This window comes from Pistacia vera, unplaced genomic scaffold (assembly GCF_008641045.1).
Source record: "Pistacia vera cultivar Batoury unplaced genomic scaffold, PisVer_v2 Contig320, whole genome shotgun sequence".
Taxonomy (NCBI): Eukaryota; Viridiplantae; Streptophyta; class Magnoliopsida; order Sapindales; family Anacardiaceae; genus Pistacia; species Pistacia vera.
In genome coordinates, this window is record NW_022196136.1 from 939326 (window position 1) to 957836 (window position 18511).

The 18511-nt window shown below is 37.7% G+C and overlaps 1 protein-coding gene across 1 annotated transcript; it reads left to right on the forward strand.

Moving 5' to 3' along the window:
* The first annotated feature begins 10625 nt into the window (after positions 1-10625).
* LOC116137038 (receptor-like protein 9DC3) lies at positions 10626-11261 on the forward strand. The gene has a single exon (XM_031422722.1). It carries the CDS (start codon positions 10626-10628, stop codon positions 11259-11261), a length of 636 nt encoding a protein of 211 aa, XP_031278582.1.
* Positions 11262-18511: the final 7250 nt, after the last annotated feature.

Consider the following 18511-nt stretch of genomic DNA (forward strand, 5'->3'; position numbering starts at 1 on the left):
ACAGCGAAGAAAAAGATTCAAAAAGACTCCTTGATTCATCCATAATTGAGATCCACTACAAGCTAGGAAAAAACTGAGTGAAAAAAGGTATTGGGACTATACAACTTTTCTGCTCATTTTAGACATATTTTTCTGGACGCTCGAGCATGCTGTTTACCAAACCTCAGTATCGATTAGAAGGTGAAAAAAAGATTCAAAAAGACTCCTCGATTCACCCATAATAGAGATCCACTACGAGCTAGGAAAAACTGAGTGAAAAAGGGTACTACGACACTGCAGCTTTTCTACTTGTTTTAAACACAGTTTATAGGACGCTCGAGTGTGTTGTTTACCAAACCTCAGTATTGATTAGATGACCAAAAAAAAAAAAAAAAAAAAGGATTCAAAAAGAATCCTCAATTCACCCATAATCGATAAACAATATGGGCTGAAAAAAATTGAGTAAAAACAGGTATTGGAACTGTGTGGCTTTACTACTCGTTTTAAACACAGTTTTCAGGATGCTTAAGCATACTATTTACCAAATCTATGTACCGATTAGATGGCAAAACGCTCAGTTCACAAGCTATTTTTTTTTATATTGAATTACCCACCCAAGGGTTTAGTCTAGTGGTCAAGAAGATTTGCTCCTTTTATTGATTTTCTGAATTCAAACCATCTTGGGGCCACCTACCACATTTGTGGCTTACCTAGAACAATTGGACTTGTAGGATGTTCAATGGGCCCTAGAGATTATCTAAGCTGCGAGCAAGTTGGTCTAGACACCCTGATTATAAAAATTAAATAGAATTAAAAAACTTCATCAACTTGTATCCAATTATACATGACCAATGGTTTGGTGTAATTTAAAAGAGTAAACAACTTTTTCCTACCCAAGGTTTGCCTTAATGACAATTTCCCACCCAAAAAGTTTCAAAATACCTTTTACCCATTCAACGTGTATATTTCATTAATACCCAAAATATACTTCACTTTCTCAACCGGCGTTCGTTGAGTTACCAAGGCCCAAGGTAAGAATGTTTTTATAGAGTGGAGGCCGGTGAATCAAATGGTAGTGACCAATTGAATATTCGTCGTTGGAATTAGTAGGAAATCATCTAAGAAGGGAAAACCCTAGCTTTGCGATGGTAAAAAATCGGCAAGAACTCAGGTGTTAGAGTAAGAGGGGTTTTGCAGAGAGGAGACCGGAGGTTCGAATGGTGGTGATGGAGAGAATTTTTTAGAGTAGCGAAATATTAACTTTGGGTGGGAAAGTGGTATTTTGAAACTTTTTTTGTGGGAAAGTATCATTAAGCATATTAGGTCACTAAAGAGGGGTCAAAGGTAATTTCTTCTATTTTTCTGTGGCAAATTGGCCCCCCTATTCTTTTTGATGACAAGTAATTTTGATTGGCAACAGAAAAAGGAAATGATATTGGTAGAAGAACCACCTTAGCTTAGTCATTATTCATGAGGCCAGAAACTGCTGCTATGATCATTCATCAAAAGAGAAGAGGAATGATCCTTCCATTTGAACAGCGTTGCATTACCTTTGAAAATATTACATACTCAGTAGGCATGCCAAAGGTAACTTATGATAAATAATTGAAGTTGGAAACTGGAAAGTATTGTTGTCCAAAAATAAATGGCAATAGAGAACTAATTACATTTTGCTGTAGAATAACAGGAAATGAAAGATCAAGGTCTTGTCGATGAAAAATTGGTGCTATTGAAAGGTGTGAGTGGTGCTTTTAGACCTGGTGTTCTAACATCTTTAATGGGGGTAAGTGGTGCTAGTAAAACCACTCCGATGGATGTGCTAGCTGGAAGGAAGACTGGTGGATACATAGAAGGGAACATCACAATTTTAGGGTATCTGAAGAAGCAGGAAACATTTGCTCGAATCTTAGGATATTGTGAGCAAAATGACATTCACTCTCCTCATGTTACTGTCTATGAATCCTTGCTCTACTCAGCATGGCTGCGATTACCCCTAGAAGTGTGAACTCTAAAGCTAGGAAGGTGGGTAATTGAGATTGAGACAAGACATAAATGCTTAAAAATTTGTTGGCTTGTCACTTTAATTTTTTTTTTTTTTTTTGTTGAAAAATGGTTGCAGATGTTCATTGATGAAATCATGGAGCTTATTGAATTAACCCCATTGTAAGGAAATCTAGTTGGGTTGCCTAGTGTGAATGGTCTATCAACTGAGTTGCGTAAGAGGTTAACTGTGAGACCCTTAAGGATGCCAATGCAAGGGCAGGCATGTGGCTTTCATTCTTAGCTACAACCTTGCCAAGACAACACACGGGTGTATGCTAAACAAGGATGGGCGAGATCAAGTATGGGGTGTTTGAGCGTTGGGATGCCAAGTACTCACTAATGAGATGGCTAGCGGGTGTGGGCACTTGCAAGCTAGAACATGCGTATGCAGGCATGTGTTAACATGGGTGTGGGGTGCCCATGGGCAGGTTAAGCAGAGGCACACGAGCTAGGATGTGTGCAAACATGCAAGACAAACAACAAGTGGCTGAGTACATGCATGAGGCAGAGAGCAATGTGCGTGGGGTGCATGTGGTCGTGCACTAGATGATGGGATGATCAGACAAAGCTGCATGGTTGCTGGACTAAGGCTTTGGGACGGTTATATTTGTCTAGATAGACTTGTATGTGAGCCAACTGCTATGTAACTGCTAGATAGGATTGTAACTGCTATTGCAACCTCTATGTAACTGTTATGCGAACATGTATACAAGACAAGCAGGTTGTAAATTCGTGAGAGAGTGAAAGAGGGCAAGGGATATGCGTTTGTATACCTTTGTTGTAACTTGGGTGCTGAATCTGTGATTGGGATCAAATTGTAATCAGTGGGAAACACTGTGTGGGTGCTTAAGTTTCCTTGTATTCAGAATATATAATATAAGGTTAGGTTTTCCCATATATTTGGTGCATTATACTTTCATTAGCCTCTCTTGTGTATTGTGTGTGCGATTTTGTAATAGGGATACGCACACTTGGGGAAGGATGACAAGTGCTCAGTGCGCTTGTGCCGTGCAGTGCCTAGAAGGGAGTTTAGGTCCNCAACTAAAAATTAAGGAGGAATCAATATCAGGCAAATATCCAACCAAAGGTATAATTTCAGAATTGGTTCAGAGAATTGATCACAGATACAAGGATAAAATCTTCTATTCTTCACTAAATTGGTTATGGTTATTAACAAGCTCTAACAACCTATCTCTCCTTACTTTCTCGATAACCAAAACAAGCTCTTTGATTACTTCCCTTGTCAACAAACAACCCTAAACAAGCTCTTAGGAGTTAATCTATCGACAACATTAATAATTAGAGAGACTACCAATTCTAGCCAACAAATACACAAGCTTCATTCATTTAGACTAGATTATACATCTTCATAACATAAATCGAAAATCCCTTTATAATCAACTATGTTATTTTACCACTAATATTAGAACACTTAAACAACTACGGATTTAAAGTTCTAAATGGCAATTTATCAACCTGATAATTGAACAACGGGCCCTTTGTATCAATCAATCAAGACAATAATTGTTAATAAACATAGAAGATATATAAATAGTAAAGAAATAAAAGAACACTGAAAATTATTTAGATCTCACAATCCTTGAAGAACCAAAACTTCAATTATCCTTCAGTTGGAAGAAAAGTATTTAGCTACTCATAATTTAAAAGAACGCCTAAAGAAAAGAGAAGAGAGAGAGGTAGAGATAGATGTCCCTTTTCTTGTGAATAATCTCCCTATTTATAACCCATCTAATAATAGTTGTCCTATCTAGATCAGGAAACTAATTACAAGCAAATCCCACCAAAATAGGGAGTCTTGGCAAATCCTAGGGATTAAGAAAGGGTAAATAAATCTTTCCAGCTGTCATACATATCTTTTTTTCTCCAACAAATTCGTAACCCTAGGTCAAAAATCTCGGATCCAGTAAGGCACGCCCACGTTTTATCTACTGACTGCTTTTGTGAACATTCTGGGAAAACAGGACGTGCCCACGCTTTAAGCAAAATCCGCTTCTAGAATGTATCTCTTTTTTAGCTCCGATTTTTTCTCTCCAAATCTCTTGATTTTGAATTCAATTTGATTTAACTCCTCAATCTACTCTATAAAATACGAAACATAATCAAAACCCAAGATTTAAGCATTTATAACCATTAAAACATGAGGAAATATAACAAATATATAGATATTTAGTATAGCCCCAAGAGTTTTCAAGGCAAATTGGCTGTTTAAATCATGAACAAGCTACTGAATTTTAGACGAACTGGAACCAGTTATTAATATGTCATCCACATATATGAGAACATATAAAACTTCAGAGCTGTCCTTAAGAATGAACAAGCTAGAATTAGATATTGAATTTTGAAATCCCTTGTGAACCAACGCTTGTTTCAGTTTGTCAAACCAGGCTCGTGGGGCTTGTTTAAGACCATAGAGAGCCTTGTTAAGTTTACAAACATGGGAAGACAAGTGAGGAACCTCAAACCCTTCTGGTTGTCTCATATAGACTGTTTCATTCAAATGACCATTAAGGAAGGCATTGTTCACATCCACATAATATATATCCAAACCATAAGTGAAAACAAATGTGAAAATGATTAGAATTGTTGCTGGTTTGACAAAGGGGATAAAAGTTTCAAAATAATCTAAGCCAGGAGTTTGTTGAAATCCTTTAGCAACTAATCTAGCCTTATACTTCTGGAGAGATCCATCAGCATGAAACTTAATTCGAAACACCCACTTATTACCAACTATGTTCATATCAGAAATTCGAGGAACTAGACTCCAAGTTTCATTCCTAATAAGAGCATCAAACTCATCTTGCATGGCCTTTTTCCACTAATCACAAGCAAGAGCTTTAGTCACTGTACCAGGTTCAGGTTTAACAGGTGAAGACTTGACCAGGGTAAGGGCAATTGAGATTGAGTTGCTAGTTTGAGACTTGGTGACTGTGGTAGATGTATTACGGTTCAGAGACTGGTTTGTAGGTGTAAATGCAGAGGTTGTAGTTACTGGAACAGATTCTAGTGCAAGTGATGTTGAGTTGCTGATTTTCGATCTAGTGTGAGTATTGGTTATAAGGGACTGGTTTGTGGGGTGATTATGGTTGACAGAAGCAACAAGAGCAGGTATTTCATTTACTGAAACAAGGTATGATGGAATGGGTAAAGACCTGGTCAGGGTAAGACTAGTTGAGGGTAAATTACTGGTTTTGGATCTGGTGAGCATAAGATGTGTATTAGTGGTCAAAGACTGGTTCGTAGACTGATTATGAGGGGCTGATGAAAAAGATTCAGGTGCATAGATAGGAATTTCAGATTGAAGACACTGTGATGGAGTTAAGTCAACAACAAGAGAGTGATCAGTGTGTTTCTGAGCTGATTGTGTATAATCTAAAGGTATAGAAGGCTTTTGAATTGTGGAATTAGGAAGATGATAGCAAGATAGATCTATTTCTAATGGAAATGTATGTGGAGTAGAAGATGGAATGAGTAGGTAATGAGGAAGTATAAGTATCAGGGTTGTTAGATGGAGTTTTTGAAATTGAGGTACTGATTCTAGAGGATGGTTTAGGAATAGATGGACTGTGTATAGATTTATTAATGTCCTGAAATAAGGAACTAGGAGTTGACTTGTTAGTAGTGAGAGAAGGATTAGGAACAGAACAGTCCACTACAGAGGAGACTTTGCTAGTTGTACCATTAGAAAAGGGAATAGAAACAAAAGGAAAACAAGTAGAAGAACTATGAGGGACTGCTGCTTTGAGTGAAGGAGAACAGGAACTGGACAAATGTTGACTAAAACTAGTAGCAAAAGGGAACTCTAGTTCATTGAACTGAACACCAGGAGTAATGACAATTTTTCGCTCTAAACTAAGACATTTGTACCCTTTATGACTTAAACTATAACCCAGGAAAACACATTTAGAAGAATGAAAATTCAACTTGTGTTTATGAAAATCTCTCAAAAATGGAAAACAAGCACAACCAAAATTTTTTAACTCAGAATATACAGGAAATCTACTATAAAGAACCTGATATGGTGACACAAAATCCAAAATTGAGCTAGGCATTCTATTAATAAGAAACACAGCAGTATCAAATGCACACCACCAAAAATGCAAAGGCATAGATGCATGGGCTAGTAAGGTCAGACCTGTTTCGGCTATATGTCTATGCTTCCTTTCACTTCTCCCATTTTGTTGGTGTACATAGGCACAAGAATGCCTAAGTTGGATACAAGCAGTGGTAAGATAAGGAATTAGACCCCTATACTCTCCTCCTTGGTCAGATTGTAAGATTTTGATTTTATAACCAAGTTGTCTCTCAACTAAATGGTGAAATTTGATGAAAGTGGACTGAACTTCAGCTTTGGTTCTTAAGGGATACATCCAGGTGAACCTATTGTAGTCATCAATGAAATGAATGTAATATTTGAAACCTTCTAAGGAAGCTACTGGTGTTGGTCCCCAAATGTCACTATGAACTATTTCAAGTGGCTGTGAAGCTCTACAGGTTGAACTAGGAAAGTGATTTCTATGTAGTTTTCCTAATTTACATGCATCACAAAAACCTAATGATGAGACTGGTTCTAAAGGTCTTGGATGAATGTTAGGTAAGATTTTACTTAATACATCAGCATGTGGGTGGCCTAAACGATTATGCCAAAGGGACAGTGCATTGTTCCTAGTATTACTAGCCTAAAAAACTGTAGGATGGTTTGTTATAGGATGATGGTGGTATGTGTCAGATTTTCTAATGGCAGCATTGTGAACAAGAAGAGCTTTAGTCATAGCAAAATTTTCATTATCATTCAACATAGAAGTAGGATTTGCATTAACATCAATCATAGAATTTTAATTATCTTTCAACATAGATGTAGAATGTGCATCAGTATCAACCACAGAAGCAATATGCAAAACAGAATCAGAATCAGCTTTGTTCAAACTAGAATAATTATCAAAATCAAAAGTATTATCAGAAATTTTGCCAGAATTATCAACCAAATCAGAGATGTTATTATTATTTGCAGGAATATCAGAAATAGCAGTAGTAGAAACAAACATAATAGACTCAGAATTAACAGGATTTAAACCAGAGTGTTCCAACATTGTGTTTTATTAATGAAATCAGGAGTACAATCATTTGCATATGAGATAGGACTATGAGTGCTACAAAGTAATTGTGGATCTTGCATCCAATGATTGTTATTAACTACAGCATTCATTGGACTGCTAATCAGTATATTACACTTGGCATTAGCATCTTGAAAGTTATTCAGAGAACTAATAGACTGAGGCAACCTATGACTATACTGATTATCAGTACCTACTGACTTATTTGAAGACAAAGTATTACAAAACCTAGAACTCAAAGTAGCTGACTTTTCTAGACCACTAAAAGTGTAACCAGAGGAGAAGCAAGAAGGTATGTGCAATTGGTATAGACCAGCCTTAAGTCCTCCCTACAGTAACACTGCCTTGGTAGCCTTGTCCTTAATAACACAACAATCAGAGTCAAATTCCACAGTTACTTGATTATCTTTAGTGAATCTAGAAATACTAAGGAGATTTTTAGTTATTCTAGGAACATACAACACATTGTGCAAATGTAAACACTGAGAATGAAATGAATTGGGAAATAAAGTGGAACCTATATGAGATATATGGAGAGACTCACCGTTACCAACTTGTAGTTGCTCAACTCCATCATAGGGTCTGCTGGAAATTAGTTGAGTAGGATCAGGAGTTACATGGTCAGTAGCTCCTGAATCCGTGTACCAGGCTGGATCAACGGAGCAGTAACTGGGACAGTCATGTGTGTTTGAGGAAGGTGGTTGGTTAGACACAAGAAAAGCTTGGTTAGGAATTGCATTTTGGTAGGAACTTTGCTAACTAGGGACATGAAACCCTTGCTGTTGATGAGTAAAAAATGGTTTTCCTTGCAGATTGGTGTGCTGTTATTGACTGTGCAAGTTGGAATTTATAGTTGACTGAGATGATGAATCATAGGATCCATTAGTGGGACCAACTGACTTCCAGAATGAGAACTATAAAGACTGCCAGTATTATAATGCTGCTGATTTCCAAACTGAGGTCCATAAAATCCATTATGAAAAGCTGGACTAGAACCACCTTGTTCTGACATGTTACTTTGAGGAGGTACACCAGTGTAATAGAGTTGTAGCAGTGATAACAGTGAGCCGCTGTATGGCCAATCTTGCAGCAAACTTGACAAATAGGCTTGCCTCTGCCATTGTTTCTTCCTCTGCTCTCCCAAATATAGGTCTGTATGAAGAGTAATAATGGCTTGAATTTCCACCAAAATTTCCAAAAGTTTGATCTAGGATCATTCGAACTAAACTGAGGATAACTCTGAGAACCTATGGGAGGATTAGGTAAGCCTTGCAGTTGAGACTGACTATGTGTGACCAAACTAGAAGTACCAGTAGGTGCAGAGGAAACCTTAGCATTGATAGGCAACAAATTTTTACCAGGTAAACCATTTGAATTCTTAAGAGAAGCAACATTAATCGAACCTCCATGAAACTCTATAGAGTTAAACCTATCAAGCCGCAACTCATATTTTTGCAACAAAAACTGAGCCTCTTGCAAAGTAATTGGATCAACCTTAGACTCTACCTTGGAGGTCAGATTGACAACAACAGTGTCAAATTCTGGACCTAAACCGTCTAAAATATGTTGAAGAAGATCTTCATCTGAGATCACTTGACCACTCGCAAACAGGCTTTCAGCAATGCCTTTCATTTTCTTAACATACTCATGAATATTCAAATTGGCTTTTTGAGTTATCTGAAGCAAATTCTTCAAATGTAAGGCTCTGGCCTTTGACTCAGTTACAAACTCAGCTTCTAGCTTAAACCATACTTCAGACGCAAACTGACATTTTGCAACAAGAGTGAACATGCACTCAGAAATTGAGGCGAGAAGCCAAGTGACAAGGAACTTGTCAGTTCGTTTCCAGTTTAAATAAGCTGGATTTAGCTTTTCTTTAGCTAGGGTTTTAGATGCTTTACTATCACTCAACTCAATTGAACAAGAAACAGAGCTAATAAAGGGAGCTGGACAGGGAATTAAACCTGTCAAATGTTCTTCGAGTTCATGAACTCCTACAGCAAAGAGGACTTGCGATCTCCAGAATCGGTAATTATCAGTGTAGCTATCTCTCGTCAGTTTGGGAGTGACGACCTGAAGGCTTGATGAAAAAATTGAGAGCTGAGGATTAGCTGAAACATTTTTCATTTTCTCCATTGAAGCTGAGAAGGAAAAACAAAATCAATTGCTCAGATCGTTGCCGTCGACGCTTGTCTTAGGCTCTGATACCATGTGAAACTAAAAAACTAAAAGAGAGAAATTGAAAAATGCGTGAACTTTTCTCTTATTAATTTCATAGAGAGATACATTTTTTTATATACAGAGGAAGACAGAAGACTGACACTGAGAGTAAACCCAGCTCAATGATAAACTAAAGAGTAAAGTTTTTCTTCTCAAAACGACGCCGTTTTCTCTTTTGTGGAGTTGCAGTTTTACAAAACTGCCCTCTTTTCAGTCTGGCTAACAGGGATTATCCCTTTGTATGACTCTTTGTAAGGCTAGTGTTACTCAAGCGGATTTCTATTATGAAAAGACAACTCGTGTTACTTTTGAGTTCGAATATAAAAATAGATTATGGGAGAATCGGCGTGTGAAAAAAATTACTTATAATAGTTAACTGACTCAAGAATTCCAGAAAACATAGGCTGAGACGAACTTCCTTCCTGGTTCCTATTATCTTCAGAACGGTGTGGCTGAGTTGATGCCATTACCATTGTTCATATTGTTGACAACTTAACTGATCTTACAACTACCATGTTTAAATCTATTTTGGAAAATTGTAAGAAACTTAATTGTGCCTTTGATTCGTGATCCAAAAATATTTTCAAACAGTTAGTAGAGTTTATAGATCTGATTCAATTTTACATATATGTTTCCTACAACTTGTAACAGGGATCAAACAACTTCCATGGAAGAATTTTCAATATCTTGACCTTCGTTCCAACTTGTACGATGGACCAATTTCAGTTCCGCCACCTGACATGAAAGTCTTTTTAGTATCAAACAATAATCTGATAGGAGAAATACCTCATTTAATCTGCAATATGAGTACCCTTGAAGTTCTTGATCTTTCCAACAATAGCTTGGCGAGTACCATTCCAGAATGCTTGGGACACTTCAACAACAGTTTACGTGTGTTGGATCTGCAGGAGAATAAGTTTTATGGCAACATTCCTGGAGTATTTACAAAGGGCAATGACTTGAGGACCCTCAACTTCAATGGCAATGAATTGAAAGAGCCAATCCCAAAAATCTTCGCTTAATTGTGAAAATTTGGAAGTCCTAGATTTGGGAAATAACAAAATAAACCAGTCCTTCCCAAAATGGTTGGGAAGCCTTCCGGCATTAAAGGTTCTTGTTCTTCATTCTAATAAATTTTATGGCCTTGTAACGGATCCTAAAGCCAATAGTACCTCTTTCTCTAAGTTGAGAATTTTTGATATCTCAAACAACAATTTTAGTGGTTCATTACCTGTGAGTTACTTTGAGAATATGAAATCCATGATGAGTGTTGAAGTTAAAAAGAAGCCTCAGTATATGGGAGATAGGTATTATGATGATTTAGTGACGCTTGTAGTGAAAAAGCTCAAGGTTAAACTAGTGAAAATTCTTACTATTTTCTATACCATTGATTTCTCGAATAATAGCTTTAATGGTACGATTCCAGAAGTAATTGGAAAGCTTCGAGCACTTAATCACCTCAACCTTTCTCAAAACAATCTTACAGGTAAGATTCCTCCATCGTTGAGAAATATGAAAGGAATCGAAGTCTTAGACCTTTCTTCAAACAAACTTGGCGGGAGAATTCCATGGCAGTTAACTGATTTGACATTTCTCTCTTTGCTGAACCTGTCACAGAACCACCTTATGGGATGTATTCCTAAAGGGAACCAATTCGGTACATTCTCAAGTGATTCGTACGAAGGAAACTGGGGATTATGTGGACTTCCATTAAAGAAGAAATGCAGTAGCGGTGAGCCTTCCCAGCCATCCCCGAGATCAGGTGATAGTGACTCTGAAAAAGATTTTGGTTGGAAAGTTATGTTGATGGGTTATGGATGTGGGACGGCGTTTGGATTGATTATTGGATGTCTTGTGTTCACAACAAGAAAGCCTCTGTTGATGTAGTGATGCTTTGCTCAAAATGTGTCAAATGCTCAAGTCTGCAGGTTGTGCGTGGAAGATGCAGAAGGTTACATGCAGCTATGTTTTTGACGTGCATGGGAGTGTTTCTTGAGTAATATCTTGTTTAGAAAATTAAGGGTATTTAAGTAAACTATATTAGAAGTAAAATGTGTGGTAACATTTGAATTTTGGAAAGCTGTAATGTCTGCTGTAGTTGGTGTAATTAGCAGAGAGTTGTTACGTGTTATATGCTATCTTTCTTCAATGAATATGATAAGCTTTTTGCAGTATTTTATGGTGCTCTGTTTTTCTTTCTCTTGGATGTTCTCCGGTTGAAACCAACAAATGGTATCAGAGCCACTACAAAATCCAGAAACTTAGCATTGTAAACCTTCGATCATATCTCAAAAAACTTTCTTCATCTCAAAACGATAAACCTGTGGTTGTTATTTCTTCTTCTTATGACAGACACATAAAACAGAGGCATGGCAACGCAATCTGCATTGATGGCTCCATCGGTATTCAACGGAGATCATTACCACATCTGGGCAGTAAAGATGAAAGCTTTCCTTCGTGGACAGGGACTTTGGCAGTATGTGGAAGAAAACCGGCAGCCACCACCACTTGGACAGAATCCCATGTTGAACCAACTAAGGATGCATGAGGAAGAAACAGCCAAAGCTCCAAGAGCTCTTTCTCACATACATGCTGCTGTGACTGATCTTGTTTTCACAAGAATCATGGCATACGAAAATCCCAAAGAAGCATGGGATAAATTGAGAGAAGAGTACATGGGGAGCTGCAGATTCTTAACCTAAGAAGGGAATTTGAGTTGCAAAGAATGTAGGAAACTGAAAAAGTAAAGGATTATGTTGATAGACTAATGAATGTTGTCAACAAAATCAGACTTTTGGGAGTGGAGTTGACTGATCTTAGGGTTGTAGAAAAGGTTTTGGTGAGTCTTCCGGAGAGATTTGAGTCCAAAATCTCCTCCTTAGAGGACTCTAAAGACATGACTCAGATCACTTTGACTGAGCTTGTCCATGCTCTCCAAGCTCAAGAGCAAAGAAGGCTCTTGAGGCAAGAAGACACTAGTGAGGGTGCTTTAGTTGCAAGCTACAAAGGCAAACCTGCACAAGCACAGATAAAGAAGTATGCTGGAGATAGGAAAGGGAAAGAGAAGAGTAGCAATCAGTGGGAAAGACCTGGTGGTGTCAAGGAATTTCCAGCCTGCACTCACTGTAAAAAGAAAGGGCATCCGGAGAGAAGATGCTGGTTCAGGCCTAGTGTATAGTGCAGGAGTTGTAAGCAATTTGGGCATATTGAAAGGGTGTGCAAGAACAAGGCAAACCAACCAATACAACAAGCAAAAGTTGGAGAGGATCAGCAACAATGTCAGGAGGCTGAACAACTTTTTGTGGCCACTTGTTACATGACACAAACTAACAGTGAAGCTTGGCTAATTGACAACGGCTGTACAAATCACATGGTTGCAAACCTGCAAAATTTTGTGAACCTAGATCGATCATATTGCTCCAGAGTAAAGATAGGAAATGGTGAGTTCATGGAGGTCAAAGGCATAGGGGATGTTGTTGTCCAAACTTGGTCAGGTACAAAAATAATCTCTCATGTGTTGTATGTTCCTAGAATTAGCCAAAATTTATTGAGTGTTGGGTAGATGATGGAGAGAGGTTATTCCTTGCATTTTGAGAATCAAGCATGTACCATACTTGATCCTAAAGGAGTCGAATTGATGAGGGTAAAAATGCTAGGGAAAAGTTTTTCGATTGAGTGGAAAACTACAAATGAATCTGCCTTGTTAACTAGACAGGAAGAGTCAGAAACTTGGCACAAACGGCTTGGACATTACCATTAAAATGCTTTCAAAGAGTTGAAGAAAGGGAACATGGTCCAGGACTTACCAGAGATTGAAGAAAAGAGTACCCTCTATAGTGTTTGTCAAATTGGCAAATTAAGTAGACCTTCATTTCCTTCGGATCAGTCCTGGAGAGCAACAACAAAACTTCAGCTAATCCATTCAGATGTTTGTGGTCCTATGCAGACAGCATCATTGAGTGGAAGCAGGTATTTTATACTCTTCATAGATGATTATACACGGATGACATGGGTGTACTTTTTGAAGCTGAAAAGTGAGGTTCCTGCAGTGTTTAGAAAGTATAAACTGATGGTGGAAAATGAGGCTGGAGCAAGGATCAAAGTGTTTAGAAGTGACAATGGAACTGAATTTACTTCAAAAGAATTCAGTTCTATTTGTCTTGAAGCAGGAATCAGGCATCAATTTACTACACCATACACCCCACAGCAAAATGGGGTTAGTGAGAGAAGAAATAGGACCATCATGGAGATGGCTAGGTGCATGATGGCAGAAAAACAACTTCCCAAGTGCTTTTGGGCTGAAGCAGTAAACACTGGAGTTCATCTCCTGAATAGGCTGCCAACCAAGTCAGTCAAGGCATAAACTCCAGTTGAAGCTTGGACTGGAATTAAACCTGCAGTGGGGTATTTAAAAGTGTTCGGAAGTGTGAGTTATGTCATGGTTCCTGCAGTGAAGAGAACTAAACTTGATGATAAAGCTGAAGTTGGCATTCTCATCGGCTACAGCAGTCAATCAAAGGGTTACAGAGTGTATATTCCTGAAACAAAGAAGATTGTGATAACTAGGGATGTGAGGATAGATGAAAATACAATGTGGAATTGGGAGAGTAAACAGATTGAGGTTGACAGGAACATGCAGCAGCCGATTGAAAATGTGTTTGATGAAGGTGAAATTGAAGCAGATGAGGAATCATCAGTTCAAGGGACCAGGACCTTGGCTGATGTTTATGCAAGGTGCAATGTGGCTGTGTTGGAACCAAGAACATATGCTGAAGCTACTGGATCAGATGCCTGGAAGAATGCTATGCAAGAAGAGATCTCTATGATTGAGAAGAACAATACATGGAGGCTAGTTGAAAGACCTGAAAACAGAAGAATAATTCAGGTAAAGTGGATTTACAAACTAAAGTTAAATCCTGATGGCACAATCCAATAATACAAGGCTAGACTTGTAGCAAAAGGATTTGCACAACAACAAGGGGTGGATTACACTGACACATTTGCGCCGGTAGCTAGACATGATACTATAAGGTTGATCCTTGCCATGGCAGCTCAATTTGGTTGGAAAATTTTCCAACTTGATGTCAAATCTGCGTTCCTAAATGGCTGCTTAGATGAGGAAATTTTTGTAGACCAACCTGAAGGTTATCAGGTTAAGGGTGAAGAAGGGAAGGTGTACCTGCTGGAGAAGGCTTTGTATGGCCTAAAACAGGCACCTAGGGCCTGGTACAGCCGGATAAATGAGCACCTTAACAGCCTAGGCTATGTACAAAGTCCAAACGACATACCCTTTATGTTAAAGAAGCTGAAGGTGATCTAATTGTGGTGTCATTGTATGTGGATGACCTGCTGATGACAGGGAACAATTCAGATCAGTTGAAGATGTTCAAACAATCCATGCAATCTGAATTTGAGATGACAGATTTGGGGGAGATGTCATATTTTCTTGGCATGCAAATTTTTCAGTCCAAAAGTGGAATATTTGTGCATCAAGAAAAGTATGCAAATGAAATTCTCACAAAGTTTGGAATGGAGAATTGTAAACCTGCAGATACACCCTTGGTTTCTAACCTGAAGCTGAGTAAAAATGATGGTGAAAAAGAAGTGGATGAGAGCATGTTTAGAGGTCTGGTAGGCTGCCTGCTATACTTAACAGCCACACGTCCAGACCTGATGTTTGCAGCAAGCTATCTCTCCAGATTTATGAGTTGTCCAAGTGAATCACATCATAGAGCAGCAAAGAGGGTGTTAAGGTATGTGAAGGGAACTTCAAACCTTGGCATTTGGTTTAAAAGGGCAGAAAAACTGGTTTTGCAAGGATACACAGACAGAGATTGGGGAGGTTCTTTAGATGACTTGAAAAGTACCTCAGGGTATGTGTTTTATATTAATGAGGGAGCCATTAGTTGGTTGTCGAAGAAGCAAGACACGGTGGCTCAGTCCACAGCAGAGGCAGAATACATTTCTGCCGCAGCAGCTGTGAACCAAGCTGTTTGGTTCAGAAAAATTCTGTTTGATTTGAAGCAAGATCAAGATAAGCCAACCTCTATATGGTGTGATAACCAATCAGCAGTGGCTATGGCAAAGAATCCTGTCCTCCACGGCAGAACCAAACATATCAAAATCAAATTTCATGCAGTTAGAGAAGCTGAAAATGATGGGGAAGTAACCTTGTTGCACTGCCGGGGTGTGGACCAGATTGCAGACATTATGACTAAGAGTCTGCCTAAAACCAAGTTTGAGGAACTTAGACTCAAACTTGGTGTTTCCAACATGTGCATCAAGGGGGAGTGTTGATGTAGTGATGCTTTGCTGGAAATGTGTCAAATGCTCAAGTTTGCAGGTTGTGCGTGGAAGATGCAGAAGGTTACATGCAGCTGTGTTTTTTGACGTGCATGGGAATGTTTTTTGAGTAATATCTTGTTTAGAAAATTAAGGGTATTTAAGTAAACTGTATTAGAAGTAAAATGTGTGGTAACATTTGAATTTTGAAAGCTGTAACCAACAGCCTCAATGGCTTGTAAACGTAGTTGAAGGGAATTCCCACAAAACGGTGAGAAGGATTAAGACCAAACAGAAAAGAAGAAGAAATTAGTGTTTGAAAATAGTTTTCTCCTTTTGGCATCATGTATCAGCCATACATAATGTAACGGACTTTAGCAATAGCAAACTGTTTTCTCCTTCTGCCTCAGTGTTCTTTCTCTTATGAATTTATATTCAATTGTCCAGATCTCTTCAAATTATACAAACCCTTTGCCCTTATTGACAGAAACGTTCTGTAATTGTATCGTCTAATTTAGTCAGCACATCTTGGAACAATCACAGTTTGCTGATAAACCATGTTTTAGCCCCTAATTTTAACCAGGACTAATTCAACAAGAGAAAAACTATGTCCATTCGGAAACAAAAAATAAAAAAAATAAAAAAAAATAAAAAAAATATTAAACAAGATTGGGAATTCTTCAATATCATCAACATATAGAATTCCAAAGTAGTCTAAATTTTTCAGTCCTAATACATTTGAAACTGTCAAAATTGCGGTTACCATGCCGCTGCATTCTCTTGAAATGTCCAATGCCTTAAGAACCGTGATTCAACCTAGGAGAGCTAACTTCCCAATTTCTTCTAAGCCTAATATTTCCCAGGAATTATCAAGAATGATGAGGACTTTTCCGTCGTTTCCTACAAGGTCTGCACTGTCTTTTAAGTTTTAATTAATTTCTTGGTAAAACTTTTTAAGTCAAGCTCGTTGATAAGCTGATTTTGCATATGAAAATGAAACCATTGTATCATGTTCATTTTCTCCCAGACTTTATTTACTCAAATTAACAGTCAAATATTAATAGTTTAATGAGTGTAAATACTATTTATCCTTTTATTGACTTAGAAGTCCACTGTGGGACCACTAATGGTGAAATATCTTTCAAGTCTGGAGGCAGAGCACCATTCCAGGAAATTACCTGCAAAATTGCAAATTATATGCAGAAAGCAAAGTTCTCAAAGCTACTTTTTCCAAATTGACTGTCAGTTTCACACAAGAATTGAGAAATTTGAAACTGTGTTTCACGGGTCATTAGCATATTTTATAGTAATAGAAGACTTTGAAATGAACTAGCAACAATGAAAGTAGCGATGAGTGTTGTTACTGTTCTTCCAGTCTGTTGATACGTGATTTTGACACCAATAACTACGCATTTGCAAAGTGCTAAGAAGTTACATATGAGGTAATTGTGAGATGTGTTTATGGTGCAGTGATGATGCTTGTTAGTTAGTACGTAAATAACAAGCTGACAAGAGAGAGTTTTAGCATGGTTCGAATGGTATGAGCAAGTCCTACATCCACTGTGTTTGTATTATGGTTTCTTTTGTTATCACTAATGAATATTATAAAAAGAACGATCTCTCAAGGGTTACAAGTATTTGAAGTGTTCTAGGAGAATGATAAGTCAATCTCTTTCTAGTAGTGTGTCTTTGCTATTTTTTTTTTCCGTAAAACAAGTATGTGAATTCGATAATCGATCCCGTTGTGAGGAGTGGAGCTGCCTATTTATACTCTTTTCAGCTTGAGTTAATAAGTGCTTTTATAAGTTGTCTTGATTTGGTGAAGATCTTCCTTTCTTTTGATTCATTGGGAGCTTTCATTCATATCCTTAAATTAAATGAAATTTTGGTAGATGATTGCACAAAATATCATTCTGAATCGGAGGTTGATGGAGATGCCTACTAAGAGCTAATTGGTGGAGATGACATCAACATATATTTTAGGCATAACACAGTCATTAGTTTTTTCAATTATTTGCCATGTGTGACGCCTCGTAAACATTTCATCAAACACTTGATGAAAATCTCAAGCTAGAAAAGATCTAGCCCCCTTCAGAAAATTCTAGAACTCTCCTGAGTTCTCTACGCATTTATAGACATCTGTTGAATTATTGGTAGTTGGTAGAAGATTTTAGGTCTTAAATCTCCATCATTGAACGTGGAACATTGTGTAAATCTAGACCGTTCATAATAAGTTAAGATTGCACTAAATATTGGGAGGCATCATTTGGCCAAACCATCCAAGAATTATAAACTTAAGCAATAAAGAATGCTCTTTTCTCTAGCATAATCTTATGAGTTTGAGTGAGTGTTCTCTCTTATTCTCAAAACTAGCAAGCTTGAGTTATCTAGTGGGGAAATAAATAGGGTCGTGACAATTGGTATCAAAGCTCGAAGTTCTTGGGTCGCTTACTAGATCCTTCCAACTAGTTGACTTTGTTGAGGTTTGAGTGGGACCACAAACATCCTTCCAACTAGTTTCTTGTAGAACTCTGAAAGCTCCAGAACATATTGGGATATTGTGGCTCGTTTTCCTATTTGTTCTCATGTTAAATTGTATGTCTTTAACCAAGTTCATGCAACTATGATTTTATCAATCACATAGGAAAACCCTTTAATAAAGAATACAATTGTAAATAGAAATAAAATTATGAGAGTCCTATCAAGAATTTAAATATGAGTCTAGTAGAAATATAATGTCCCATATATTGTGTATAAATATAGGGGCGAAAACCAATTCAAAGTTATGAGAGAATGTGAGATCATAAGATATTTGATGTAAGGGCTATTCAACCAATTCAAGGTATGGTCTGTTA

Coding starts and splice junctions, on each gene's coding strand:
- LOC116137038 (XM_031422722.1), top strand. CDS start 10,626: ATGAAATCCATGATGAGTGTTGAAGTTAAAAAGAAGCCTCAGTATATG.